This window comes from Desarmillaria tabescens (assembly GCF_030435595.1).
Source record: "Desarmillaria tabescens strain CCBAS 213 chromosome Unknown EV420scaffold_132, whole genome shotgun sequence".
Lineage (NCBI taxonomy): Eukaryota > Fungi > Basidiomycota > Agaricomycetes > Agaricales > Physalacriaceae > Desarmillaria > Desarmillaria tabescens.
In genome coordinates, this window is record NW_026848431.1 from 23004 (window position 1) to 49058 (window position 26055).

General features: G+C 46.3%; 11 protein-coding genes across 11 annotated transcripts; 3 read left to right on the forward strand and 8 right to left on the reverse strand.

Moving 5' to 3' along the window:
• Positions 1-3911: 3911 nt before the first annotated feature.
• Positions 3912-5016, reverse strand: EV420DRAFT_1770372 (S-adenosyl-L-methionine-dependent methyltransferase; the record flags this gene model as incomplete). The annotated part of the gene is made up of 4 exons (XM_060481072.1): positions 4921-5016; positions 4492-4866; positions 4239-4430; positions 3912-4184 (listed from the first exon to the last, which is right to left on the reverse strand). Exons 1-4 carry the CDS (start codon positions 4963-4965, stop codon positions 3912-3914), a joined length of 885 nt encoding a protein of 294 aa, XP_060322160.1. The 5' UTR covers positions 4966-5016.
• A 447-nt stretch (positions 5017-5463) lies between these two features.
• Positions 5464-5823, reverse strand: EV420DRAFT_1246351 (uncharacterized protein; the record flags this gene model as incomplete). Its single annotated transcript, XM_060466694.1, has 1 exon — positions 5464-5823. A coding segment is annotated over one exon (360 nt), but the record flags the coding sequence as incomplete, so codon positions are not given.
• Positions 5824-7711: 1888 nt separating this feature from the next.
• On the forward strand, positions 7712-8224 carry EV420DRAFT_1673639 (uncharacterized protein; the record flags this gene model as incomplete). Its single annotated transcript, XM_060479122.1, has 1 exon — positions 7712-8224. A coding segment is annotated over one exon (513 nt), but the record flags the coding sequence as incomplete, so codon positions are not given.
• A 795-nt stretch (positions 8225-9019) lies between these two features.
• EV420DRAFT_1673640 (uncharacterized protein) lies at positions 9020-10076 on the reverse strand (the record flags this gene model as incomplete). The annotated part of the gene is made up of 6 exons (XM_060479123.1): positions 9020-9325; positions 9383-9547; positions 9602-9681; positions 9801-9810; positions 9899-9936; positions 10019-10076. 6 exons carry the CDS (start codon positions 10074-10076, stop codon positions 9236-9238), a joined length of 441 nt encoding a protein of 146 aa, XP_060322163.1. The 3' UTR covers positions 9020-9235.
• Positions 10077-11467: 1391 nt separating this feature from the next.
• On the forward strand, positions 11468-12846 carry EV420DRAFT_1770374 (uncharacterized protein; the record flags this gene model as incomplete). Its single annotated transcript, XM_060481073.1, has 6 exons — positions 11468-11579; positions 11629-11670; positions 11723-11955; positions 12010-12088; positions 12145-12449; positions 12501-12846. The coding sequence occupies 6 exons, from the start codon at positions 11468-11470 to the stop codon at positions 12747-12749; spliced, it is 1020 nt and encodes a 339-aa protein (XP_060322164.1). The 3' UTR covers positions 12750-12846.
• Positions 12847-13694: 848 nt separating this feature from the next.
• Positions 13695-15897, reverse strand: EV420DRAFT_1591129 (armadillo-type protein; the record flags this gene model as incomplete). The annotated part of the gene is made up of 10 exons (XM_060474919.1): positions 13695-13950; positions 14004-14110; positions 14163-14380; positions 14435-14530; positions 14648-14729; positions 14778-15095; positions 15152-15241; positions 15345-15390; positions 15436-15589; positions 15641-15897. Coding segments are annotated over 10 exons (1624 nt in total), but the record flags the coding sequence as incomplete, so codon positions are not given.
• A 939-nt stretch (positions 15898-16836) lies between these two features.
• EV420DRAFT_1591134 (uncharacterized protein) lies at positions 16837-18642 on the forward strand (the record flags this gene model as incomplete). Its single annotated transcript, XM_060474920.1, has 6 exons — positions 16837-16918; positions 17124-17568; positions 17636-17772; positions 17851-17976; positions 18097-18429; positions 18465-18642. The coding sequence occupies 6 exons, from the start codon at positions 16837-16839 to the stop codon at positions 18530-18532; spliced, it is 1191 nt and encodes a 396-aa protein (XP_060322166.1). The 3' UTR covers positions 18533-18642.
• Positions 18643-19482: 840 nt separating this feature from the next.
• EV420DRAFT_1591135 (uncharacterized protein) lies at positions 19483-20069 on the reverse strand (the record flags this gene model as incomplete). Its single annotated transcript, XM_060474921.1, has 2 exons — positions 19483-19691; positions 19752-20069. Coding segments are annotated over 2 exons (345 nt in total), but the record flags the coding sequence as incomplete, so codon positions are not given.
• A 90-nt stretch (positions 20070-20159) lies between these two features.
• Positions 20160-21328, reverse strand: EV420DRAFT_1652693 (Mycolic acid cyclopropane synthetase-domain-containing protein; the record flags this gene model as incomplete). Its single annotated transcript, XM_060478679.1, has 5 exons — positions 20160-20384; positions 20447-20573; positions 20634-20821; positions 20876-20930; positions 21066-21328. The coding sequence occupies 5 exons, from the start codon at positions 21326-21328 to the stop codon at positions 20160-20162; spliced, it is 858 nt and encodes a 285-aa protein (XP_060322168.1).
• Positions 21329-22484: 1156 nt separating this feature from the next.
• Positions 22485-23144, reverse strand: EV420DRAFT_1281316 (mitochondrial carrier domain-containing protein; the record flags this gene model as incomplete). Its single annotated transcript, XM_060468257.1, has 4 exons — positions 22485-22601; positions 22656-22724; positions 22814-22926; positions 22991-23144. Coding segments are annotated over 4 exons (453 nt in total), but the record flags the coding sequence as incomplete, so codon positions are not given.
• Positions 23145-23283: 139 nt separating this feature from the next.
• EV420DRAFT_1673663 (uncharacterized protein) lies at positions 23284-24649 on the reverse strand (the record flags this gene model as incomplete). Its single annotated transcript, XM_060479124.1, has 7 exons — positions 23284-23312; positions 23370-23460; positions 23513-23830; positions 23887-23976; positions 24030-24127; positions 24178-24318; positions 24373-24649. 7 exons carry the CDS (start codon positions 24647-24649, stop codon positions 23284-23286), a joined length of 1044 nt encoding a protein of 347 aa, XP_060322170.1.
• Positions 24650-26055: the final 1406 nt, after the last annotated feature.

Genomic DNA, 26055 nt, shown 5'->3' on the forward strand with positions numbered 1-26055 from the left:
GGAATAAAGGAGGAGATATCACGGAGTATGCCGAGGTCAGGTTACGAATAGGAGATCACGTGGAACAAATTGACCTAGCCATGGTCGACTTGGGCACGACCCCTTTATTCCTCGGACACGATTGGTTGCAGCGTCACAACCCGCTGATCAATTGGGATACAGGGGCTGTCATGCTAGCACGATGCACCTGTCATAAAATTCCGTTCTCCTTTCCGGATACCGACCCCTCAGCCCAATGGGACCAGTATGAGGAAGGAGACACCATCCTCGTAATAGACTTTGAAGAAGCCTTCCACGTGCGGGCTATGGGGACCAAAGCGAATGAACTAGCCGCGCGGGGCTCACGCCAAAAAGACTACGAAGTCTTTCGACGAGATAGTACCCAAAGAGTATCGGGAGTTCAAGGATGTCTTCGATAAAGAAAACTTTGATGAACTACCCCCAAGGAAACCCTGGGATCATGCTATCGAACTGATCCCCAATGCTAACGCCAATCTAGACTGCAAAGTCTATCCCCTCAACCCGATAGAACAGGAGGAGCTGGATAAGTTTCTCGATGAGAACCTATCCACCGGCCGTATCCAAGCCTCAAAATCTCCGATGGCTTCTCCCTTTTTCTTTGTTAAGAAGAAGGATGGAAAACTTCGGCCGGTACAGGATTATCGCAAGCTGAACGAGATGACGATCAAGAACCGTTATCTGCTGCTGCTCATCAGGGAGCTGATGGACCGGTTGAAGAAGGCCAAATATTTCACCAAGCTGGACGTATGGTGGGGTTATAATAACGTCAGGATTAAACAAGGAGACGAGTGGAAGGCGGCATTCCGAACCAACCGCGGGCTCTATGAGTCCCTGGTGATGTTCTTCGGGCTCACCAACTCTCCCGCCACGTTCCAGTGGATGATGAACAACATATTCAAGGACCTCATAGCCACAGGAGAAGTGTCGGTGTACTTGGACGACATACTTATCGCCTCCAAGACCAAAGTGGAGCATAAATGGATCATGCGCAAAGTGCTCCAGATACTCCATGAAAACAAGTTGTTCCTCAAGGCGGAAAAATGCGAATTTGAGGTGGAGGAAACCAAGTACCTAGGGGTGATAATAAGCGAAGGAAAGATCTGTATGGATCCCATTAAGATTGCGGGCCTACTAGACTGGCCGGTCCCCCAGAAGAAACAAGAACTGCAATCCTTCCTGGGGTTTTGTAACTTTTACCGACAGTTCATTCGAGACTACAGCAAACACGTCAAACCGTTAACCTCACTCACTGGGAAACAGGAGTGGAAGTGGGGAGAGGTCCAGCAGAAGGCATTTGAAAAGCTTAAAGAATTATTCCGTGAAGACGTAGTGCTCACTATACCCTTGGACAAGGGACGATTTTGGGTGGAGGCGGATTCCAGTGAAGGAGCAGTAGGAGCGGTACTATCCCAATGGCAGGAGGAAAAATGGTGACCGGTAGTGTTTCTGTCCAAAGCCCTATCTGTTATGGAGCGAAATTATGAAATCTACAACAAGAAACTTCTGGCCATCATGATTGCCCTCGAAGAGTGGCATCAATACCTTATGGGAGCGAGGGAGGACTTCGAGATCTGGACAGATCATTCCAACCTCCAATACTTCCGCAAACCCCAGAAGCTCAACCGACAACAAGCTCGGTGGGTGACAGAGTTGGCAGAGTATCGATTTACCCTACATCATAAACCTGGGGCGCAGAACCGCAAGGCAGACCTCTTATCGCGGAGAGCAGACCATGACCAAGGAAAGGAGGATAACCATGACGTAGTCGTCCTCAAGGCAGAACACTTCTGGGCCTTAGTGATGCCCACCGCCGAAGAGTTGCACGAAAAGATCAAGGCTGCTACGCACGACCCTTGCTGGTGGGACAGAGGAATTTCCGACTCCCTCAATCATGAGAAGGGGGTCTCTCACGAACAAAATATGTTGTGGTACAATGGGCACATCTATGTACCGATTGATCGTGAACTCTGAGGAGAAATCATAGCCCTCAAGCATGACCATGTCACCATGTCACCGCCAGTCACCCAGGAATCAAAAAGACTAAGGAGCTGATACTCTGCGATTACTGGTGGCCACAAATACGACGAGATGTAGAAGCCTATGTAAAAGGGTGCGACGTCTGCCAGTGAACTAAAGCGGATCGCCGTCCCAAAAAGGCTCCCCTTCACCCCCACGAAGTCCCAACTCGTCCTTGGACCCATATTTCAGTAGACATGATCACCAAACTTCCCAATTCGAAGGGGTTCGACTCCATCCTGGTCATTGTGGATCAATTTTCAAAGACCATCATCCTCATTGCCTGCACCGAAGAATTGACATCCCTAGGCTTCGCCAAGATTTTGAGAGACTACATGTACGTACCCTACAGGGTGATGCCTGAAAAGGTCATCTCAGATCGGGGCTCAGTATTCATCTCAAAATTTATGAAAGAGTTCTATGCACTCATTCAGGTGAAGGGAAACCCCTCTACTGCATATCATCCTCAGACAGACGGTCAGACAGAAAGAGTCAATCAGGAGATAGAGAAATACCTGAAAATGTTCGTTAATCACTGACAAGAAGACTGGAGCGAATGGCTACCATTAGCGGCCTTTATGCACAACAATTGCCAACACTCGGCGATGGGGTACTCTCCATACAAAATCATATTTGGGAGGGACGGGCAAATGATGACGGGGACGAGAAGGACGACCGAAGTTCCAGCGGCAGCAAAATTGGTTGAGGAGATGGAAAAAGCACAGACGGAGGCGAAAACATCCCTAGAAAATGCGGCGGAATTAATGAAAAAGGCTTACGATAAACACAAAGATGCAGCTGTGGAATACCAAATTGGAGACAAGGTATGGCTCAACACAACCAACCTTCATCTCCCGCGACCTACCAAAAAGCTTGGAGATCGATGAGTCGGTCCCTTCACCATTACTGCCAAAAAGGGGGCGTCGGCGTACGAGCTGAAACTACCAGTAGGATGGAGGATTCATAACCGTTTTAATGAATCCCTTCTCACTCCATACGTCGCTCCCACATTCCCAAATCAACCACGTCCCGAAAGACCACCCCCAGAATTAATCGAAGACGAAGAAGAGTACGAGATTGAAGAAATAGTAGAGCAAAGGGACAAAGTAGTTGGACACAGACGAAATCGTCACACTATAACCGAGTACCTCGTCAAGTGGAAAGGTTATCCGATGGAGGAAAACTCTTGGGTCAAAAGGTCGAACATGGCCAATGCAGAGGAGCTCGTTAATGAGTATGAGGCAAAAGTTCAGCGAATAAAAGGGAAAATCGCCCGAGCCGAAGATGGGTTGTCGTATAACAGCGACACCCAACAAGACTCTTATCCCTCCTCCCTTTCTTCACAACCCACAGTCACCAGTGATGAAGCAAATGGCTTACCTATATTCGACGAGGGCAACGAAGATGAGTCAGAAGTTAATCTGGAAAACCTACAACGAATCCACGAAAATTGGGAGTGGGATAGTGACGAGGACGCCGATGAAAACTCCATTACTTACTACACAGATTCAGCCACCCTGGGGGAGAGTATGGACTCATTCGGGACGAATGAGTCTTAAGAAGGGGGTAATGTTACGGTTTATTCGTTTTCTCTTTTCTTTTCTCTTCTTTTTCCTGCTCTGCTCATAATCATGCTTACTCACATGCTTCTTGCCATTTAACCAGAACTCTCACAGTACTATTTTTAGTGTGTATCAACTTGTATTTAAGTAATAGCCTACGCTGGCCTAAACCCCAGCTTCGGCTAAGGTCTAATCTACCCAACTCAAAGCTCCCTGTTTCATGACTATCTAAGTCATCGCCCAACTCTCTCAATCTCCTTTGACCTCTAAGAGTATCGTCCACCAAAGTGCGAGTGGCGATCCTTAGTTGATCTAAGTCGATTTAGTTGGTTGTTGACACATCTCCTGAGTCAAATTCTTCTCCAGCCGCCTTCCCCACTCTTGGAGTGTATGCAGGTAGTGAGCAGCATGGTTCTCAACTCGCTCAAGGTTGAAGTGGGGAGAAGCCACCTGAATCAAGGCAGATGCCGAAGGAAGACATGAATTCGGCCACATGTACTTGCGCATGAAATCTTCAGCTTCATATGAAGAGTACTGTGATTCAGGGAAAGTCGAAGCGGATATGACAGCGGTAGCATTGTGGGGCTTCAATGCGAAAGAGACAAGTCAGAAATAATTGGAGTAGTGTTTTGACCCGACATGCTCAAGCATCTCGATGGAAACAAATGCATTGAAGGCATTTTCCCATTCGGATGGGATGTCCCGGTAATCAAGGAGGTGGACACGGATTTTGTTGGAAAGACCGGCAGCAGTGATTCTTTCCTCAGCGAGCATCTTCTGCTCAATGGAAAGCATGAGGGTATCAACAGTGCATCCGAATGTGCTAGCAGCCTGTAAATGAGAAGGTGAGAAAATTGATATCACTGAAAGGAATGAAAGAAAAGTCACTTACCTCGATCATGAGTCCTCCCCATCCTGAACTGAATTCAAGAACACGATATCCTGGCTTGAGATGAGCCTGATGAAGGACATGGTGAATTTTTCTCTGCTGGGCGGCTTCGAGGTTGCCAGGAGTTGGACCGATTTTGAGATCACCTCGGACTCCACCCTTGGATTCATCCCAGAGTGCACATGAATACATCATTTCAGATGAAAGGAAAGCTTTGAAGAGCTTGTTCGATTGATCGTAGGATGCAATCATGTTTAGACATGTGTTACTTTTTGTCTGGCCAAGGAAGGAGTTGTAGAAACTTGACAGGATCGAGGTGATGCGACTAAAAGTAGATGACAAGGTGTCTTCCATTGTAGACTGGTTATCGAGCCATAGCTAAGAAGACGCATGTCAATCCCCATGTATGTCTGGACTTAACAGAGTATGCATGTTCATTGCCGCTCTCAGGTCGGGTAGCTCGATCTCGCCTATCATGTATGCTTCACTGACTAAATTGAGTTAGCTCACAACTGATTGCTGATTGGCAGTTACATGGGGTACATACAACCAAGATCACCGGAGCTGCCGAAGGGAAGTGGTTAATCCATCAGCAAGTCAAAAAAATCCAGATAACTACATACAGCATGAGGCGAAGCCAAAAGCTGTCATTTCTGACTTTGATGTGAACAAGATCGCAGCCTTTCTCATTGGAGCCATATGTATGGGAGCCTTCGGCATCATCAACGATGAGATATCCAGATGAGATGGTGCTTGTAAGCGCCAACAGAATCGATTGGCGAGCAAATGAAGTAATCCATAGTCGGGGGGAGGCAGCCATCATGAGAACACTGGGAGATGAGATAGTGCCTTCAGTGGAAAATTGCATGCTGGATTTTGAGGCCATTGCTAAGAAGAGAGGTTGAGGTTGATGGTTTCAATAGTGGAAACTGAGGGATCTTTATACATCTCGGGATGTTTGAGATGGAATCAAAGTGAAGGTGCATCCTCAAAAGCCAACCGAACAATGTCAAGGAGGGATCCATGCCAAATGTCAGGAATATCGAGGGTAGGTGCCTCCTCCTCAGATGCGTGACATACTCCAGTCTGCGGAAGATAGAGTGTAACGTGATCCCTAATCCACCCATCAGCTGCGAACACTGGTGGTGAATCAGAATCCAGATGCTTCGCTTCATGGTTTGCATCAAAGTCCTTGAAATCCACAGCTGCAAAGTCGGGTGCAAGAATAACCTCATTAACGAGGCAGTTGAGATCACTGAGGGTCTTTGTAGTTGTCGAATAGAACCAGTGCATCAGCTGGCAGATACTGGGATTGATGAATGGTGCAAACCATGAAGTCGCTGAGTCTGAGGAGCCAATTGCAGGGTCATCAGCGATATGAGCACCATAAATGCAGAGTGGCGAACAATGTTGGAGATCATTGGGAGGAAGGGAAAAGGTGGGGACATCACAAAGATTGGCTATAGTTGTTGCATCATCGAGATCAACTGATGGTAACATTTTATACTCATGATACAGGCCAAAGTCATTTGGTTCTGTTCAGATGGGTGGATCTGGTGTCGATGCACGTGAGGATTCTGGTGAGGAGGGTACTGTTTCCATTGATGGGGAGCAGGCTGGCAATGGTGGTGGTCGGAGTGCTGCATACTGTTGGAGGGGAGCGAGGTAGCCGCTTGCAGGCAGGAAATCTTGAAAGCGTCAGGGGGATCCTACAGTTTCATTGGGACCATTCAAGAATCTCAGGCTCGGATGGAGGTCCAGGATCAGGTAGAGAGGGGGGTTCCATTAGTGTGTCGGTATCTAATATGCTTGTTTCTGGAGGCTAGAATATCATAGAATTAAAGACGAAAAACAAAGATATACAAGTGGAACTTACAGTTGAATGTTTGGTCTCTACAGGACCAGGAGAACCTTTCTTATCTCCTCTCCTTGCCCTTAGTGCCAATGCCTGAAGATGTTTTTCCCCACCAATAGACGATCGGACTTTTTTACCCAGCCCACCGACTGTCTGTGACTGGTTCACATGTATCGAGCAGCGAGACTTGTGGGCACTAATAGAGCATGCACTGTTCATAATCTTCTTGCAGTAATCACACTCATAGGCTACCATGGCAAAAGTCGCAGCAAAGAAAAAGATAATAAGTAGATTGGGGAGTTGCATTTCCTGCCAGAGACTTGGGTAAGTCTATATTCAAAAAGGGACAATTTTATAGTAAATAGTTATCTTTTGGCAGGTTAATGCACTGGATTTCAGACCAGGAAGTGTAGCAATGCACGTTCCCTGTGACGATGGTGGTAGAGCAACCGGCAGGTCTGTCACAGTGATGTCATGCAAATGTGACTGACACGTCGACAGATGGGATGTGACAGATCCCTGTCCCTAGTTCCTTCCTACTATCATCCTCCTACCATGGTCAAGCCTGCTTCCTCCCATTCTGCCAAGCCTTCATCTTGTTCCTCATGCATTAAACCTCTGAGCAAGCCAGCATCAGGTAAGCCAGCATCAAGCAAGCCTTTGAGCAAGCCTGCAAGCCAGCCAGCAGCGAGCATGCCCTTGAAGACAAACACCAACCACCAGTTCGACCTTGAGAGATTTTAGGCCCAAAAGACACCAATAAACAACCAGCCAAAAGACAGTTTCTGACTCCAGTAACCTCAGACCTGATAGAAGAGGAGGACGAGAATGATGATGTCAAGGTGGAGCAAGATAATCATGAAGAGGAGAGTACTGGAGACGGTGAATTGGATGGTAGTCTGGAAGAGGATGGGGATGGCAACAATGACAGTGATGATGATGGGAAGAGTAGCGATGATGACGACAAGGAGGATAGCAAAGATGGAGGTAGGAAGAGGAAGAAGCAAAAGGCCTGCCATGGATATTCACAGAAGTAAGTGCAATCAACAGCATATATGTGCATATACTTGGTTCTGATTTTCATCTCATCAAAGAGAATTTCATGCTCAGCGTCTCTCATACAGTTGGCAAGTTGGTCCCTCATGTCATTGCACTCTTCACCCCCATCGATGATATCATGTGGGCTGGTGTTAGTCATTCCAATAAAGCTAAAGAGTGCATTGTCCCTCTTGTAGATGAATTTACTCTAACAGTCATAGACATGGAATCAAGGTCGATGCTCACCCTTACACGACACCCAATGAGAAGTCGTTCGATATTCTGGTCACCTTCCTTGAACGTGATGTGACTATCTTCGAGGCGCTGACAGGATATGCATTATGGCTCATCCCATCCCCTGAGGAATACAAAGCCTGGGAAAAGCTCATGGAGTTCCGACCACCTCATTCCTCAGTGAAGCCTGATTCTAAATCATATCCCTGTTTTGCTCCCCACATTACACTCACCACATTCGCCAATTTACCACCCGCTTTTGATATAGACAAACTCCCTATCTATGATCTCAGGCCTCCTGTGATGAAGTTTGAATCATGGAAGCGGGGCGACACGTACCTCGGCATTCTCATCATCAAGCTATCAAAGCCTCGCAAGCTTAAGCACCTTCATGGAGCGATTACCAACTATTTGGATGACCTCAGCACTGAGTGGAAGAGTCGCAACTTCTCACACATGTTGATTTTCTATGTCAATGAGCCACAAGAGAGGCTTAAATTGGAGGAGGGTTTGAAAGACTACAAGCAGATGGGGACTTTTGGCGACAGTGGGGATCTGGACCTGTACAGCCGATTCATGGGAACAGAAGTCTGGCTGGTCGATTGCACAATGCACGCATTCAGTGAGGCAGTGGAAGGTGATGGGGAAGAGGTCACTCTCCACATACAGGCTCAGAGAGCTTCGTTCCTGCCACACAGGATCCATCACCTTGCTGGTACCTACCCAGGCTGTGACGACCACTGTATCACGACCCACAGAACCACAAAAGCATCACTCTAGCAAAATCAAAAAGCAGGAGGACCCCTCCCCAGGAACCCGTCACAAATGTCAAACATTCGACACCATGCCAGTACCTACCCAGGCTGGTCCTCCTGTACCTGCGTCTGCTTTACATCAGCCACAGTATGCTATGTCGCCACCCATGGAGAAGAGTGTCCTTCCAACCAGGAGCCCTTCTCATTCTACACTGAACTCATTGAAGACAACTACTCTTCATTCATGCTCACCTGGGTCGTCAATTCGAACAGCAAACAACGTATCATGTCCCAAAGAGCCATGAAGGCGTCACCCTAGCAAATCATTTTCATCACCATCTCCACCCACCCCTGCAACCACCTCGATCTCGGATGCCTCTAAGACACCTATCTCGCTCACATACACAGTGCAGTGCACACAGCCAACATGCCACAGCCAAGCAAAACCATCAATAACTGCTATGGATGTTGATCCACCACCTGTAGGAGCTGCACCACATCTTTAATGCATCTATCTGACATGATGGGTCAGTGGCCCAGCTACCTAGCGACGAGCTATAGTCATTCGCATACCCCAGTACCAATTTTTTTCCCTTATATTTATAGCCCTCCCCCAGCATGTTCCCTTTTACTATACATCTAGATTCCATAGATGAAGCATAAAAACTACATACCAGTATCATCATGGATAATATCGACTTGTAGCAGTGTTAACATACAAAATCAGAAGCCCAACTTTGACTCTCGTTACTAGCAGGTGATAAGAAAGCGTCTTCGGCATAAGATAGGTTTGTAGCAGATAATCAGTGAGAACATGACATTGGAATTGTACATGTATGACAATGAAATAATATAGGTGTCTTCATTACTTCACTATGATGAGGTACACTGGACATGCTATGTTGTGGTGGAATACAACAACTTCAGTCAGCCCAACAAGGGATTGCACCTCCACCTGTAACAACGACTGTTATTCAATCAATGCACCTCAAAAACCAAAATTCATGCTCACAGAATCATATCCCTTATCCGGCTGGAGCCTATACCAATTGTCAAAGACCACTTTCTGTGGGTTTCTCAGGACTACCCTCATTGTGAAGACTGCTTTGTATTTAGATCCTGAACTGCTGTTATCCACATATTGGAATGCCCTAGGGACATGTGCATAAGATGAGGTCTGTGAAAAACTTGGTGGTCACATACATCCAGGATGATGGAGCCATGTATATACCACACCCAAACTGAGCTCCCCATGATTCATGGCAGGGACAATCCATGATGGTCCTGCTTCAGGCTCTGGTTCGACTTGGTCTGTCCAACATGGAGCCTCCCTAGTGATTCGAGGTCAATGGCTGGGTCTGTTGGACTCTGTGCTGCATAAGGTAAGGTAAGGTAAGGTAAGATCCAATTTCCCAAAACCAAACACAGACCTTCCGAATTCTGCATCGTAATGAGGACTTCACAACCCACAATCTAACTTGGCCTACAGTTAGGGTTCGTTTCCCTCTTCACCGGCCAATTGGCATACCTTTATGATCTTGAGCATCTTGTTGATGGTAGATATGACTTAGTCATATCAATGTATTGCTGGTCCTAGCAAACAACTTCATTGGGCCTCACGAACCTTGGCTAAAGTATTTCAACTTACGAAACTTATTCTGCATATTGCAGATGAATATAATAGTCGACTCTGGGCAGATGGACATTGTTAATGGGTGGGTTGGAAAGGACCATGGTGGCAGAGTTCCGGTATGGGATCTGAGTCAGTGTCACTGGATTAACCTTGGCTTCAATGATCAAAACTGATACTGCACGATCACAGCGCAATGAAACTAGAAGCTACAAACTAAAGGAGATACAAACAATAGGTGAGTCTTGTAAAGTACCATCAGCTTGGACCATAATCACTATTCTGATGTGTTATCTTGTATTATTAGTATCGCCTGGAAACAACAAAGGTTCTGAACATTCATGCATCAGGAGTTGCAGCATCACCTCCTGGATGTTGGTGGTAGTACATGCCTTCCATGTCTTATGGGTACCAAGATAATGAGCCCATCTGTGAAGCCTTGTCTTCATCACTCAACAAACAGGCATTTCCCCTCATTCCCCATCTTTTCCAATCTTTTCTAGGTGTCCGGTTACTCTTCTGTGTAACATGATATAACTGCCCTCCAATACCATTGCACCATGCCAACATTAGCCTTGATATCAATGTTTCTATATCCCAGCAGTCTGTTCTCTCAGCTCAATTCAGTATTGGCCTGTGTCACAGTCTTTGCCATCCAAGTGATTGTTAATGAAAAAATGATGATGCAGAGATAGGTTGACTCAGACTTGGAATCCAGATACACTGCATAATGCCTACCTTTGAAGATGCACCAAGTACTGGAAAGGAAACAGCCTCCAGAAGAGATCAGGATTCTTCAAGCTCATCATGAGGTGTATGTTGCATTAGTGGGAGTCAGAGTGACCAATTATTGATGATTATGAGGTCAATTATGGCAATGATTATAAGTCCAATTATAAGTTGTAATCATCATCATAATCACTCTGGCTCTGACTGTATACCAATTACAGGTAACAAATGTAAAAGGGAGGATCCATAATTGCTGTTCATAATCGGTGCCATAGTTGTTTCCATAATTGTTTCTATGATTGTCCCATATACTCTGACTCCCACTATTTCTCCTCCCCTACTTTTCTGATAGATGAATCATTTCCACTGTCCAGGGTAAACTTTTGTCCATTGTATATGGCCATGTTAGGGTATAGCTTGCAGACATTGACACCCTTGCCAGTCCCTTTCCAAGACTCAGGAGCCATCAACATCACTACCATACACTTACCCACCTTTCTTCTGTCAATCTTGCAGCCAAATTTCATGTTGTGATGGACCAAACTTGATCTGACAGCTGTGCTGAAACCTCACTGGGATGGTTTCCTTGATTCTGTAGGTAAGGATACCGTTCCAACTTGACACTGATGATCATCTTTGAAGCAACCAATGAGCATGTCCAGTGACTGCACTGTTATAACAAGAGGGTGGTATATGATATTCTCATAACCCACTCCCCCATTTCTCTTACTGGACCTCATGGCGACTCAGACAGATATTCCACCTGATCTTAGTGACTCAGACAAAGCTTTCATGTTTCAATTTCTTGATGATCAGCTGAACTCCTCAATTCTCTTTGCATTATTGCATGGTGGGCAATGACATTCAGTGTTTGACATGCAGGTGTTGAATAATGACAGGCATATACACTGGCATTCTTTCTGTTACGCTGTGGAATATATGTGAGCCAGGAGCATCTATACCATGTCATCCAAACTAATGTGAGCGGTACAGTCATCAATAAATGTTCACCTCGCCACCAAGCCCCAGTCATCATTATTATTCTCCTCCATGCTTTGACTACTATCTCTTTTGCTGTCACATGGTCATTTATATGCTCCACATTCATCCAAAATGGACAAAGTTTTTGGACTGTATTCTCGAAGCTTGATGGTGTGAACCGTGCACTCTATTTGGAGCAGGGTATTGCAGCCTGCATGAGTACCATTCTTGCAGACTCATATATTGTGTGTGCTATGTCACTGGTGATCCACATCAGCTTACCATTGTTTTGACTTTAGATTTGGTGCTGTTGGATGGTTTGGGGACAGCGCTGGCTTATCATCCTGCTTCCAATCCTTTCCCTAATTTCTGCAACTGGTAAAGTGTCTGATCTCATCTACTCTTTTCACATATCCAACTTTACATATGTCTAGTGTTGAAAATCATTGAGGTATATTATGGGTACTTGAATGCAGCAAACCCAGTATATCTGATGCCCTACTCATCCCTCATCCTGGCAACAACATTATGGTGCACACTGCTCATCATTTTCCGCATTTTCACTGTTACCAGGGTTAGACATGGAGGTGGCAGCCGGCTGAGAGTTTATCACCATTTTATTCAAGTGCTAGTGGAATCCTCCACTCTCTATTCAATATCTCTCATCCTATATCTGGCTCTCTTCTATAACAATACTTTCAGATGGTATTGTCTTGATACCATAACTGCCATTGCAAGGGTGCGTTCACTATCCTGGACTCCCTCATTGTTTATCAAACACCTTGTGTAGGGAGTTGCACCCACACTTCTTGTTGGCAGAGCAGCTGCAGGACACACATGCCCAACTGAAAAACAAGATGAAAGTGCGACAGTATCAACCCTTCGTTTCCAAATGTCTTCACAATCATCTCAACCTTCGCAACCTTCCACTTCAAGCTTTCAGGAATCCACAAGGCAGAGTGCAGTCCTTGAAATGGACATTGAAGCCCAGATGGAGCAGTCGGATGAGTTCATGGTAGTTGTTGAAAAGACACAATAGAGCTCATGGAGAATGTCTGAAAGTCAGGGAAGTGAGACTTTGGGCTTGATTTAGACTGTAATTTTTTGTCATGCTATCTTTTTTTACTATTGCATTCTCTACTTACTTGATTTTTCGATCAATATAGACTTGTAGCCTATCTAAACATCTGTAATCCCTCCTTGCCTTTGTTCCTTTATGTATGAGCTTGTATGACAGTCCTAAGGAGCATTATTATTCCTACATGTTCATGAGTACGGTAACTGCAGAGAATGTAACTGATAACTCAGGCCATACTCTCTTCTCCAATGTCACCTGATTCAATGTAAGTATTTGCTGTGTGTCTACCCTACAGCTTGCTTCAAGGATGCGTCAGATTTGGTGCACTGCATTGTAGAGGAAGCATGGGGGGATCATCTTAGATCGAAACTGAAGCGCCATCTGCACCATGACCATCCGGAAAGACCACAAGAATGGTATGTATACATTAATTAGAGCCTAATCTTTGAACAACACCGACATAGTAGGGTATCTCTAATTACTACTTTTCGATAGCAACATCCCAAAGCCTACTGCTTCCTCTTCTTCTTCTTACCCTCCCCAGGAGCAGACCTAATAGCCTCCATAACCTGATCATCCAACACACCCACATGCTTTTCTCACTTCTCCTTGTCTCCTCCTTCACCAGGTCCCTCCAAAGCACCCTTCTTCCTCACTTTCTTGAACACCATCTCAATCTCATCTACCTCTCGTTTCCGTTTTTGCTTCAGTTTCTCTACCTTGACCTCTTCCACAGCAAGTTCCTCCTTCACCTTCCCAACCAAATCCCTCCACTCCCCTGGCCTCCTCTTTAACACATACAAATTCAACGCCCTAACAAAAAACTTCCCATAAAATGATGCAGCCAAACTCTGCTCGTAATCCATCACACTCCATGCAATCTTTTCCTGAGAACCACCACAAACATCAGACCTGCATCTCATCCCACATTGAAATGTCATATACCTTCATATACGTATCACTCCACCCCCAACACCTCTCCCCCACCCGACTCCTGATCCTGTCATCCACCAGTTCATGGAAATGGCCCAAGAAAGCTAGGACAAGCAGATGCTTGACTTTGTGTGGGACTGTGGGAGAGTTGAGGAATATGTCGAGGACACAGGATGAGATGGGGTGCTGGGCGAGGGGGATGAGTGATGTTATGGGGAGAGATAGGATACTGAAAAAGAAAAAGTTTGAGTTTAAAAAGCGGGGAGAGTACTGTTGACTAACCTCTCTATGGTCCCAGCATTGTATGGATCCTTCAGACGCAGCATGGACTGCAATAACAATGCTCCCTGTACATTCAGCTCCGGAAGTATACTCGTGGACTTGTAATCCTATTCCACAACACACATGAGCGCTGTACAGCCAATAGGGACAAACACAAACCTCAACCGTCTTCAGACTCATCACAGCCCTAATCAACACCTCCACTTCATCCACCTCCTCACACCCAAACGCACCCTTCAATGCACCCCAAACGTCCTCCCCACCTCCCCCAACTTCTACCATAGCTTTAACCACACCTAACCTACCCATCTTCACTGCCCTCCCCCACCAACCCATCCTCAAAACACCGAGCTGCTCGGTATTCGCCCTACCCACGGCTCAAGCCAGCATGTAATTCGAGACCGCATGCGTCATGAGCCGTTCGATGCCACCGTTCTCTGGGCAGAGGTACATACCCCAGAGAACGTCAAATACTGGCTGAGAAGCTTGGGTGACAATGGTTTTGAGTAGGTGGGACGAGGTGGCGTCTCAGAGGAGAGTGTGGATGTAGTCTGACTCAGTGGTGGGCGTCGAAGAGTTCACTAATAATCATGACAATGATATGAGTTATGTCCCCAGAAATAGTAAGTACTCATGTGTTTGACCAACCATACCGACCAATACATGGTCCATTAAGCTGCCGCTTTCATTTGACATACCATGCTTGGCTTCAACTTTGATGAGAACCTATCATGAGCATCAATATATGCCGAGAAACATCCAGCAATAACCCACATCAAGACCAGGACATGCAACCTTACTCCCCGCACATGCCCTTACCTCATTATCACTCATCCCCTTCCTAAACGCACCCACAATCTTCCTCGCTGCCTCGTCAAAGCTCCTTGGCCTCTCCCCCTCCCCCTCCACCCCCTTTTCTGATGCAAAGAGACTCCACATCTCACCTTGCTTGCCTTTCCAGCTTTTACTGCGCTTGGAGGTCTGGGATTGAGTTTGGGTGTTTGGTGTGGGAGAGAGCAGGAGAGCGAGTGCACGGACGATATGTGAGCCAAAAGGGTTGTGGAGGAGCGAAGACAGGATGGGGAGGAGTTCCTGTTCAGGTGGCTGTAAGTAAGATTGGTCTGGTCTGGATGTGATGAGAAACGTACGTCACATAAATCCAGTACAAGTTCGGTCATCGTTGGGAGATGTCCCTTTTTTGCGTCACCTTGTGGTATTTCAGGTAGTATACCTTTAGTCTACATAGAATAAATCAGCCATTATTAATATTCTTGGCAAAAGATTTGATGAACCCCACCTCTCTCGAAACAGTCTCCCCAGAAACCTCGAGGAGGGTCTGACAGACATGCGATGCGAAACGATGTCGAGTGAGTATTTCGTACCTAACCTCATCAGCAAAACCACAAAATAAAACCAAAACCAAGTCACTCACGACCCTGTCAAACTATCCATAAACACCCTCCTCGCAAAATCATCCATCAAATGCACCATCCTCTCCAACACCACCGAACACTCTGGGTCAGTTGCGAGTTGTTTTTCTTTCCCTGTCATCTCTGTGAGGGCAGCGAGGAAGAACGTGTGTTTTTCTAAACACAAAAATTAGCTTTCTCCTTCCTTTCTTGCATGCTAAAACCCACCTTCATCATCCACCTCCACTTCCCTATCCTGCCACTGCCGCATCTGCACATCCACAGTCCGGAAATACGCCTTGACATCCACGTCGAGGTACCCAAAAGGTGCTTCCGAGTCTTGCTCCTGCTGGGGATTCGCAGCGGGGATGATCCATGATGGTCCAGCTTCAACTTCAGGCTCTGGTTCTGCAGTATGTTGTTGTTGCTCGTCGAGGGCAGGCTTTTTGTGTTTCTTGCCTCTTTTTCTGTTTTCGCGGGGCATGGCAGCCGGGAGTGAAATAAAGGTGCATATGTGGCTGTGCAACTCACGTCTACGCCTTGATTTCCACCAGAATATATTCCTTCAAGTCAACCCTCCGTGCATTTGAGGATTACATATCTACATACTCAGATGTCAGACACCCGGGCCATGGATCCAAATCATGTGCAAGGGCAAAGGGTGCAGAGGCATAGTCACATCTGTATTGGAACCCACAATTTCTGACCTGAAATATGAAGTGCAATGCTCGCAGCCTGAATGAGTGCATCCCATTCTGACTCTCCTATCCAGGGTCCTGAGATGAATCATAGCCTCCTATCTACGACTCTGCTTTTAACTCTCAATCTATCAGTTACTTATTTCTCCAAAATATATCATCGTCCCATGCCTCTGTTTCCACCAGCATACATCCCTGCTTCTCCCATCCCTTCCAAGCAACGTAAGCTTATCACCTTCCATCATTGTCTCAACGTGGCTGAACTTCTCGTACAGTAATCCGTATGTTCAGCACACTTTCAAATATCAATCCAAGCTGGATCTTCTTCTTTATTACATAGGAAGCTTTGAAGCTTTCCACGAGCCATGGCAAGGTCCTGGCAGGGACCTCTTAATTCAGTACATCCATGACTGTCATCGCCATCGATACATGTCTGGCTTGAATTCCACCTCCATCTATTCGTCATCCAGAACAGGCAAGTCGCGCATCGCAGATGTAACTGCTGAGTAACTCTTTTGTTTTCCCATGAACATACGAGAAACACTTCATGATGGATTTCACGGTGAGTTCATCGTTATCTTCTGATTCTCTCGCTTCATGTCCGTAGCTTATCCTCCCAGTGATACCATCCTAAACGACTATCTCGTTCCCTCCTGGGGTCAGGTCAACAAACCGAACTTGATGTACAAGTATGCCACTTTCTTGGCTACTTTGTTTTCATATACCATGGAGACTCTGAAGAGCGGTGGAGAGACGTATTCGACACCAGAAGCTCTTGCATTGGCATGGAAACAGCGCCTTGCAGCAGGTGAGACAGCCACCACAACAGGTCCCTTTCGTTCTGGCTTCTACACCGAAGTGGTTAGAAGGCCGGATCAGTATCTGGATATAATTGTAGGTGCCCACATACCACCGCTTCATGACCTCCCCACAAACACACACACACATTCCAGGAAAACAGATCAAGTACGTACTTCTTTTTAAACTATCTCTATTGTATTCACGTGCCCCAGTGAAAATCAAATGGAAGCTTGAGATAGCTACACGAGACCTCGTCGCTGTTCTCAATCAAAAAGTTGTACCTCCACGCTATGACAGGCCATTGGAATTCTTCATCTACCTTGACAAAGCACACACTCTGACAGAAGGCAAACTTACCCAAGCCATTGGTAGCCCTCCTTCCTGTGCTCTGGACATCTTCAATACTGTCTTGGGATGGCTAGTGGGGTTTCCATTCTTCACAATATACATATCCACAACCAATCTTGAGCCAGCTGCTATGCCTTCCATTTCTTACGGGCCTGTGTCTCGTCAGGAACCCCTCAATGCCCATACTCCATTCACTGAGCTCCCCTTTGACGTATTCGCACATGATGTCATGGGGTATCTTGGTGCTCTAGGAGGAGGACGCATTTTCCTTGAAGACACGCATAGTGAACAATACCTGAGAAAGTTCAGGTGACCTTTGTGAGTTGCCTCCATTGCAATACTGAAAACAAAACAAAGACTCCGACTCCTTGACTAGATGGAACAGCCACTGTCTCGAAAACTACCCCAATAAATACTGGATCCAAGATGAACTAAGCGCCAGGCAGACCATCAGAGGTCGAAAGGATCTCCTTTATGCATGTGTGGGCCTTACTGTCCAGTTCGACTTTGACCGTTCGTCCCCTGCTGCCTGAACCACGCAAGCCAAACTCATGTGATCTCACTTGAAGATTCCCCTTGTCATCCCTCGAGACGGGCAATCCATGATCGCCAAGTACCCATCAGAACCCCTCCTCATCAAAACAGCATCCCAACTATTCCCAGGAGGTCAACTGAAAACATACATCCCACACGCACTCAACAAGGCAGATTCAGAGGGTATCCTCACCAAGGATAACCGACCCCAGCTAGTCGGCAGGTGCCTCATCATCCTCGCCCAATGAAGCACCATTTCCCCCTTCCTCCCTTCCTCCTGATTGCCATTTGGATATATGATAGCCCACGGTCACCCAGTTCCCGTTCTGGTCTTTCTCAACCACATGTTCAACCAGAAATGGCAAGACTCCATCTTGAGCATCCGGCCTGTCGGTGATGAACACGGACCCCCTCTCCACGAAGCATTCAAGGATGTCTATGTCAATTTCACCCATTTCGCTGCAGCTGGCGACAGCAAGGTCATCCAGTACCTGCCCCATGTGATGCTTCAGTTCTTGATGTACGGCTGCTGCTCTATGAACTCTGTCGACTTGATCACTGTAATGCACCATGATTCTCTCCAGAATCCTCTCTGCGATAGCTCGATGTCTCAGCTGGCTTTCCAGATTCAAAACTGTGCTGAAGAGGTTCCAGTTTTGGTGGAACCACAGACTGTTATGCCGGCTCGAAGGGACCTTCCTGTGCTGTCGTTGCTTATGCAGTTGGGGATCGAGGATAGGTCAAGGCATCGGGTCGAGTCATTCATACCAGGAGGGCACACCGAGAGCATCCATCGGAAGCATTATCAGATTAACGCTGTCAGATGTTCTTCCGAGGTTTTCACTGTGAAGGAAGAGTGTACCTATCAGAGACTTTTGCATCCGACGTCCAGAGATGACTTTGCTAGAAAGCATAAAGATGCAAATCTTTCAGCCTTTCACACACAGAAACCGGCATTTTTCGCTGATAAAGTCGAGTCATGAAACTGGCTGCAGGATGAGATAAAGAGTGAGGAGGATATCAAGAAGGCTTTGGTAATGTGAACCTGGACACGTAATGTACACAATTCTGCAATTCTTATATGTAATAACATACTGTAGTAATAGCACACTTGCCTTTCGGATGTAACCAGGTCAGCGAACACGTTGCAAAGTCAGAAAACAAGCAAGATAAGGTCGATAATGTTCTAGCAGTCTATGCATTGTAATTCGATGAATTATCACACTGACTACAAACCTTGAGCAGTGTGCCGCTCGTGAAGAATGAGCGAGGTGCCAATTGCTTATGGAGTGGTGATTCATAATGTTACTTGGTTCGCTGCATACATTACATTTGGAGAAAGTACCAAGAAAGCTTTTAAAAATGTTCCCGGTTCTTAAATCATCAGTGGGGAACAGAAGCAATAGGAGCTTACTTTCCCAGTATACGTACATCCAGCTAGTCTCCTCTCAGTCGAAATCGTGCTGCTCGGTGAAGCCAATAACTTTCAGAGACCGATGAATGGTTTCATGATGGGAGAGAATATTCGTTTAGCCTCAAGAATTCGAGAGAGTAAAGACACCAATGCCAGTATTTGGATCTGCGAAAGCCAAAGCCAGAGCTTAAAATGACTGGAGCCAGATACATTCTTAAAGCAAAAGTTGAATCCCAATCACAAGTAATGCCCGTTGAATCGATCTACTATGAAAATCTGGAGGAGGTTTGAGCAGATTATTGATAACATTATTAGCATCTCGATACCATTAGAGTATTTTACACAATAGACTGTTGCATTATTCTTCTAAATTTTGTAATAAATACCCGAGAATAACAATATCCCAGTGCTCCACAAGTCCGAAGAAAACTAGTTCTTGAGGAATGCAGAATTGTGCTCAGTTGCACATCTCAGGCGCATCATTCTAAGGGGGGGAAAGATCAATTAATACATTGCAAAATTTAACTTCACAAGAAAGGCTCACCTCTCGAATGAACATCAGCATATGGCATGTAATGTAGCCCTTAGTGAAGCCTGCTCCAGCATAGGCAAACAGGTACATCCACTTCCGCTTGAACGATTCATACGACTGCTTATCGTTCAATCCAGGATAATCCTTCACAACCATCTCCTGAGTCAAATTCTTCTCTAGCCGCCTTCCCCACTCTCGGAGTGTTCGCAGGTAGTGAGCAGCATGGTTCTCAACTTGCTCAAGGTTAAAGTGGGGAGAAGCCACCTGAATCAAGGCAGATGCCGAGGGAAGACATGAATTCAGCCACATGTACTTGCGCATGAATTCTTCAGCTTGGTATGAAGAGTACCGTGATTTGGGGAAAGTCGAAGCAGATACAACAGCGGTGGCATTGTGGGGTTTCAGTGCGAAAGAGACAAGTCAGAAGTAGTTAGAGTAGTGTTTCGATCCAATGTACTCAAGCATCTCAACGGAGACAAATGCGTCGAAGGCATTTTCCCATTCGGATGGGATGTCCCGGTAATCAAGGAGGTGGACGTGGATTTTATCAGAAAGACCAGCAGCAGCGATTCTTTCCTCAGCAAGCCTCTTCTGCTTGATGGAAAGCATGAGGGTATCAATGGTGCATCCGAATGTGCTAGCAGCCTGTAAATGAGAAGGTGGGAAAATTGATATCACTGAAAAGAATGAAAGGAAGGTTTACTTACCTCGATCACGAGTCCTCCCCATCCTGAACTGAATTCAAGAACACGGTATCCTGGCTTGAGACAAGCCTGACAAAGGACATGGTGTATTTTTCTCTGCTGGGCAGCTTCGAGGTCACCAGGAGTCGGGCTGATTTCAAGATCACCTCAGACTCCGCCCTCGGATTCGTCCCATAGAGCACATGAATACATCATTTCAGATGAAAGGAAAGCTTTGAAGAGCTCATTCGATTGATTGTAGGATGTGATCACGTTCAGACGTGTGTTACTTTTTGTCTGGCCAAGGAAGGAGTTGTAGAAACTTGACAGGGTCAAGGTGATGTGACTAAAAGTAGATGACAAGGTGTCTTCCATTGTAGACTGGTTATCGAGCCATAGCTAAGAAGGCAGATTTCAACCCCCATGTATGTCTGGACTTAACAGAGTATGCACGTTCATTGCTGCTCTCAGGTTGGGTAGCTCGATATCGCCTATCATGTATGCTTCACTGACTAAATTGAGTTAGCTCACAACTGATTGCTGATTGGCGGTTACGCAGGGCACATACAACCAAGATCACCGGAATTGCCGATGGGAAGTGGTTAATCCATCAGCAAGTCAAAGAATTTAGATAACTACATACAGCATAAGGCGAAGCCAAAAGTTGTTGTTTCTGATTTTGATGTGAACAAGATTGCAGCCTTTCTCATTGGAGCCATGCATATGAGAGCCTTCGGCATCATCAACGATGAGATATCCAGATGAGATGGTGCTTGTAAGTGCCGACAGAATCGATTGGCAGGCAAATGAAGTAATCCATAGTCGAGGGGAGGCGGCCATCATGAGAATACTGGGAGATGAGATAGCGCCTTTGGTGGAAAATTGCATGATGGATTTCGAGGCCATTGTTAAGAAGAGAGGTTGAGGTTGATGGTTTGAGTAGTGGAAACTGAGCGATCTTTATACATTTCGGAATGGGAATGACTTGTCACTGAGTTCTAAATGCAGCCTGAAAGATATCCATGATGCATAATCAACTGTTCAGGGTGACCCTTAGGGTCAACAACTTTGAACAGTGTGTCAGATCTGTATCTGAAATTTCTAAGAGCATGCCGCAACTGAGAGACGAGAAGTATGACCTACTTCAGTGGTGTATATAACTCAATAGTGACAAGCTACAAGACGTGCCAAAGGAAGCTCGTCTACTCTTAACGATCGACCTGCTAAATATCCGCCGGCCGACCGGTGTTCCATAGATTCGTTCGACAGGTGTAGCCATGAAGCATGAGTATCCATCAGCGCATCCCATCAAGCATAACCAAACATGTCCTCGGTGTCCGTTTGCCAATCCACGAGCATCAGAGGGTGATTATTGGGCCGAAATTTGAAGAAAAGCATTGCGAGACGGTTCTTCGTTATATACTCTGAGTCTCACTTGTTAGACAATCTGGTGCAATTATGCCATTACCTATGGATCCCTTGGGGAAGGCCTCTTCATGGATGCCATAGAGGATAGTCAGATTGCCACACAGGAGGACGATGGCCATTTGCCTCGTACCACATACGTCCGGATCCATGGAAACATGACAATTGCCCAGACTACAGCACCACAGATTGCCTGTGGAATACAGGCATCCGTGGCAATGGACAGGAGATACTTGTGATCTGGAGGATTTTGTAACCCTGAGTCGACTAATGGGTGTGGAGCCTGTATAGGTTGTGTCACACGAATGGGCCCACAATCAGGGCGCTGTTCCAGGCAAAAATAGGCCTATTCCACAGTCACGGTCACCATGAAACAAACACAACGAGGCCCATCGCGAATCAGATCTGTCAGAATCCAATCTTTGTGGACTCCGATCGAATTTGTAGGTGCTTGTGTACACCACAGCTTTCGTCAAGGAGCTTATATTAGTCGAGACGACGCCAAAGAAAAGTGAGTAAGGTATCAATATTGTGACTTGAATTTAATTAGGCTATCTCCTGTATCCGTTATTCAATTGTAGTGCAGCTGAAAAGACAAGAGGACCTCACAAGCAAATCATTGTGAGATGAATGTGGTCTAAGTCCGCATGAATAACAGGACACCTTCATACACAGCCCAGGCTATTGCAGAACTAAGGACTTTTCGGGTCAGACACAATGAGGCGCCATCAAAATAGCCTGAGACACCGCCCTGCTAGATAGATCTTTCGGACATCACCCAACATGGACTGAAGGTATATGCACATACCTTCCAGATCATCACAACCATCCTCATAAATCCATGGTACCTGTCCTCGGAACGCGCTTGTATTTTCGTCTGTGAATATGGGTGAGTCCAGAGTAAAACATGATGCAATTAGTCAATCAGGTTCCGACTGATTGATAATCAAACAGAGGTCTTCATACCTTAATCACGTTGAAGGGATGGGTCAACAAAGTTGACATACCTCCTGCTAACACGGCAGAAGCGCTGTGTATGGCAGCGGACTGGCTGCTTGATGTTGGAGGTGCGACCAAAGCTGGATTATGATAGGGTCAATAACATTCCACTGACGATAATCACATGTAAAGAAAGGGTTGTACAGGCATCCTGTTTGATTCCCTCGTAGAAGACCATGAATAGGCTGGCATAAGGAGTGTCTCGTAGTGACGATGCAAAAAATCCTCGGAACAGCTCAGAAGGACCTTGCCAGATGATGGAGGTCAAAGCCTGCACAACACTCGTATGCATAGATATTGCTCTTCATTGAGTATATCACCACAAATAAAGATCAGGCGCGGAGCTGTGAGAAGCATGTTCATCACAAGAAAGTGTATGATGTACTTTCGAGTAGGTGGGACGAGGTTGCATCTTGCAGGAGAGTGTGGATGTAGTCTTACTTGGGAGTGATTGTCAAAAAGTTCACTAATAATCATGATAGTGAGTATGTCCCTAGATGCATACATAATAATAGCTACTTACATGTTTGACCGACCATACCAACCAACATGTGGTCCATCAAGCTGCCGCTTTTGTTGGACATACCATGCTTGGCTTCGACTTCGATGAGAATCTATCACGAACATCAATATATGCTGGGAAACATGAAGCAATCAAGAACCCACATCAAGACCAGGACACGCAACCTTACTCCCTGCACATGCCCTTACCTCATTATCACTCATCCCCTCCCTGACCGCACCCACAATCTTCCTCGCCACCTCCTCGAAGCTCACTGGCCTAGCCACATCCTTCCCCTCCCCTTTTTCCGACTTAAAGAGACTCCGCATCTCGCCTTGCTTGCCTTTCCAGCTTTTACTGTGTTTGGAGGTCTGGGACTGTATATGCGTATTTGATGTGGGAGAGAGCAGGAGCGTGAGCACGCAGACTATATGTGAGCTGAACGGGTCATGGAGGAGCGGAGGCAGGATGGGGAGGAGTTCCTGTTTCACGTGGCTGTAAGTAAGATTGGTCTGGTCTGGACATGATGAGAATGTACGTCGCACAAATCCAGTACGAGTTTGGTCGTTGTTGGGAGATGTCCCTTTTTAGAGTCACCTTGTGGTATTTCAGGTAGTATACCTTTAGTCTGCATAGAATCATTCAGATATTATGCTCAGCAAAAGACTCGATAAACCTCACCTCCCTCGAAACAGTCTCCCCAGAAACCTCGAGGAGGGTCTGACAGACATGCAACACGAACTGATGGCGAGCGAGTATTTTGTACTTAACCTCATCAGCTAAACCACGAAATAAAAACAAAACTAAGTCACTCATGACCCCATCAAACTATCCAAAAACACCCTCCTTGCAAAATCATCCATCGAATGCACCATCCTCTCCAGCACCACCGAACACTCTGGGTCCGTCGCGAATTGTTTTTCTTTCCCCGTCATCTCAGTGAGGGCAGTGAGGAAGAACGTGTGTTTTTCTAAACAAACATGAAAAGTTAGCTTTCTCATTCCTTTCCTTACTGCACACTCACCATCATCATCCACCTCCACCTCTCTATCCTGCCACTGCCACATCTGCACATCCACAGTCCTGAAATATGCCTTGACATCCACGTCAAGGTACCCAAACGGGGCCTCCGAGTCTTGCTCCTGCTCTTGTTGGGGATTTGGGACGATCCATGATGGTCTAGCTTCGACTTCGACTTTGGGCTCTGGTTCTGCAGTATGTTGTTTTTCATCGAATTCTGTGTCTGCATCTGGGCCAGGCTTTTTATGCTTCTTGCCTCTTTTTCTGTTTTCGTGGGGCATGACCAGAAAAAGGTATGAAGTGCATGTGTGGCTGTGCAACTCACGCCTTAATTTACACCAGAATACAAATGATTCCTTCAAGCCTATCACTTCTACCTGTACATATGAATACCAACGTGGCCCTCGTCCAGATAAGGTTGCGCAAGACCTTCTATTTCCAAGAGACCGACTTTCTCCTCCCAACAAAGGTGCTGAGCCCCCCTTCCTCCCCCAACTCAAGCTGGATTTCCTCCTGCAGTGACCTTACTTGTCCAGAACAGACAGTAACCACAGAGCAGAACGTAATCACCATCTTCCTCCAACCCAGCCATTATACAAGTTACACCTCCGAGTCCTGATGATGGTCCCCCCACACCCATGCCCACTCAGGAAAACACATCGCTGAGTTTCCTCCCTGTCTCCTCAACTAGTATACTGCATACCATAGAGCAAGACGGCCTAGCACATATCGAATGAGAGCCGTCAAACACGAGGTCACACCTAAGGAAGGCATTAGTCAATTGTCACGAAGAACGACCCCAAACGATTTCTTACCTTTGTACTGTTCCACCTCATAGCTCTTCGGCAAGGAACTGAATGTGAAAAGCAGGGAATTCATATTGAGTAGTGTTCAGACAAGGTTGAATTTCCTCCTTGAACTCGGATGTGAAGGAGGCTCTGTTAAGCAGGTCGGAAAACAGGTGGGTGTTACCGCTGAATGAGTGGAAAATGCTTCGGGTGGGTGATGGCAGGTCTTCAGCGGAGACTTTAGTGAATAATGATGGTTGTGCACATGTGTGAGGCCCCCGATCATACATCACCATATTGCAAGTGTAATGTTGTGTCCAGGATAGACGCAGAGGGATGGAGGGAGAGGTGGAGGCGATGGAAGGAGAAGGGGAGTCATCCACATCAAATGTGAGAGCATTGTCTAACCATGCTAGTCGTTGCAAGCAAGAAATCGAAACTTTCTCGCTTGCGACGTCAAGTGGTGAGAGAGACGGTTACGAGTCTAGGAGGGAGGCGAAGGGAGAGCCAATGTTGAGGAAGGACGGTCCTAGACATCCATGAGGCTACCGTTGGAGAAGGCGTGTTCAAACCAACTTTTCTGAAGGCAAGGTCATCCACCTGCAAATTTGGGTAGCTTGCCATAGCAGCCATGGAGAAAAGAGTCGCAGCAAGTTGACAGTCGAGGAAAGGAAAGCGAGCTGTGGGAACTCTGAACGCATTGTATGTACCTGAATCACACTTCTCTTCTGAGGATCTTCCTACCCTCGATGACTACCCTCCTTCCCCTCCTCCTCAACCTGAGGATCTCCCTTCAGTCTTCCGCCCTTCCCTTCCCTCTCACAGCACATTCCTCTGCTTGCCCAGATAATGCACCCTCTTCGACCATTTACTTGTGTTCCTTCATTTGCCAATATCAA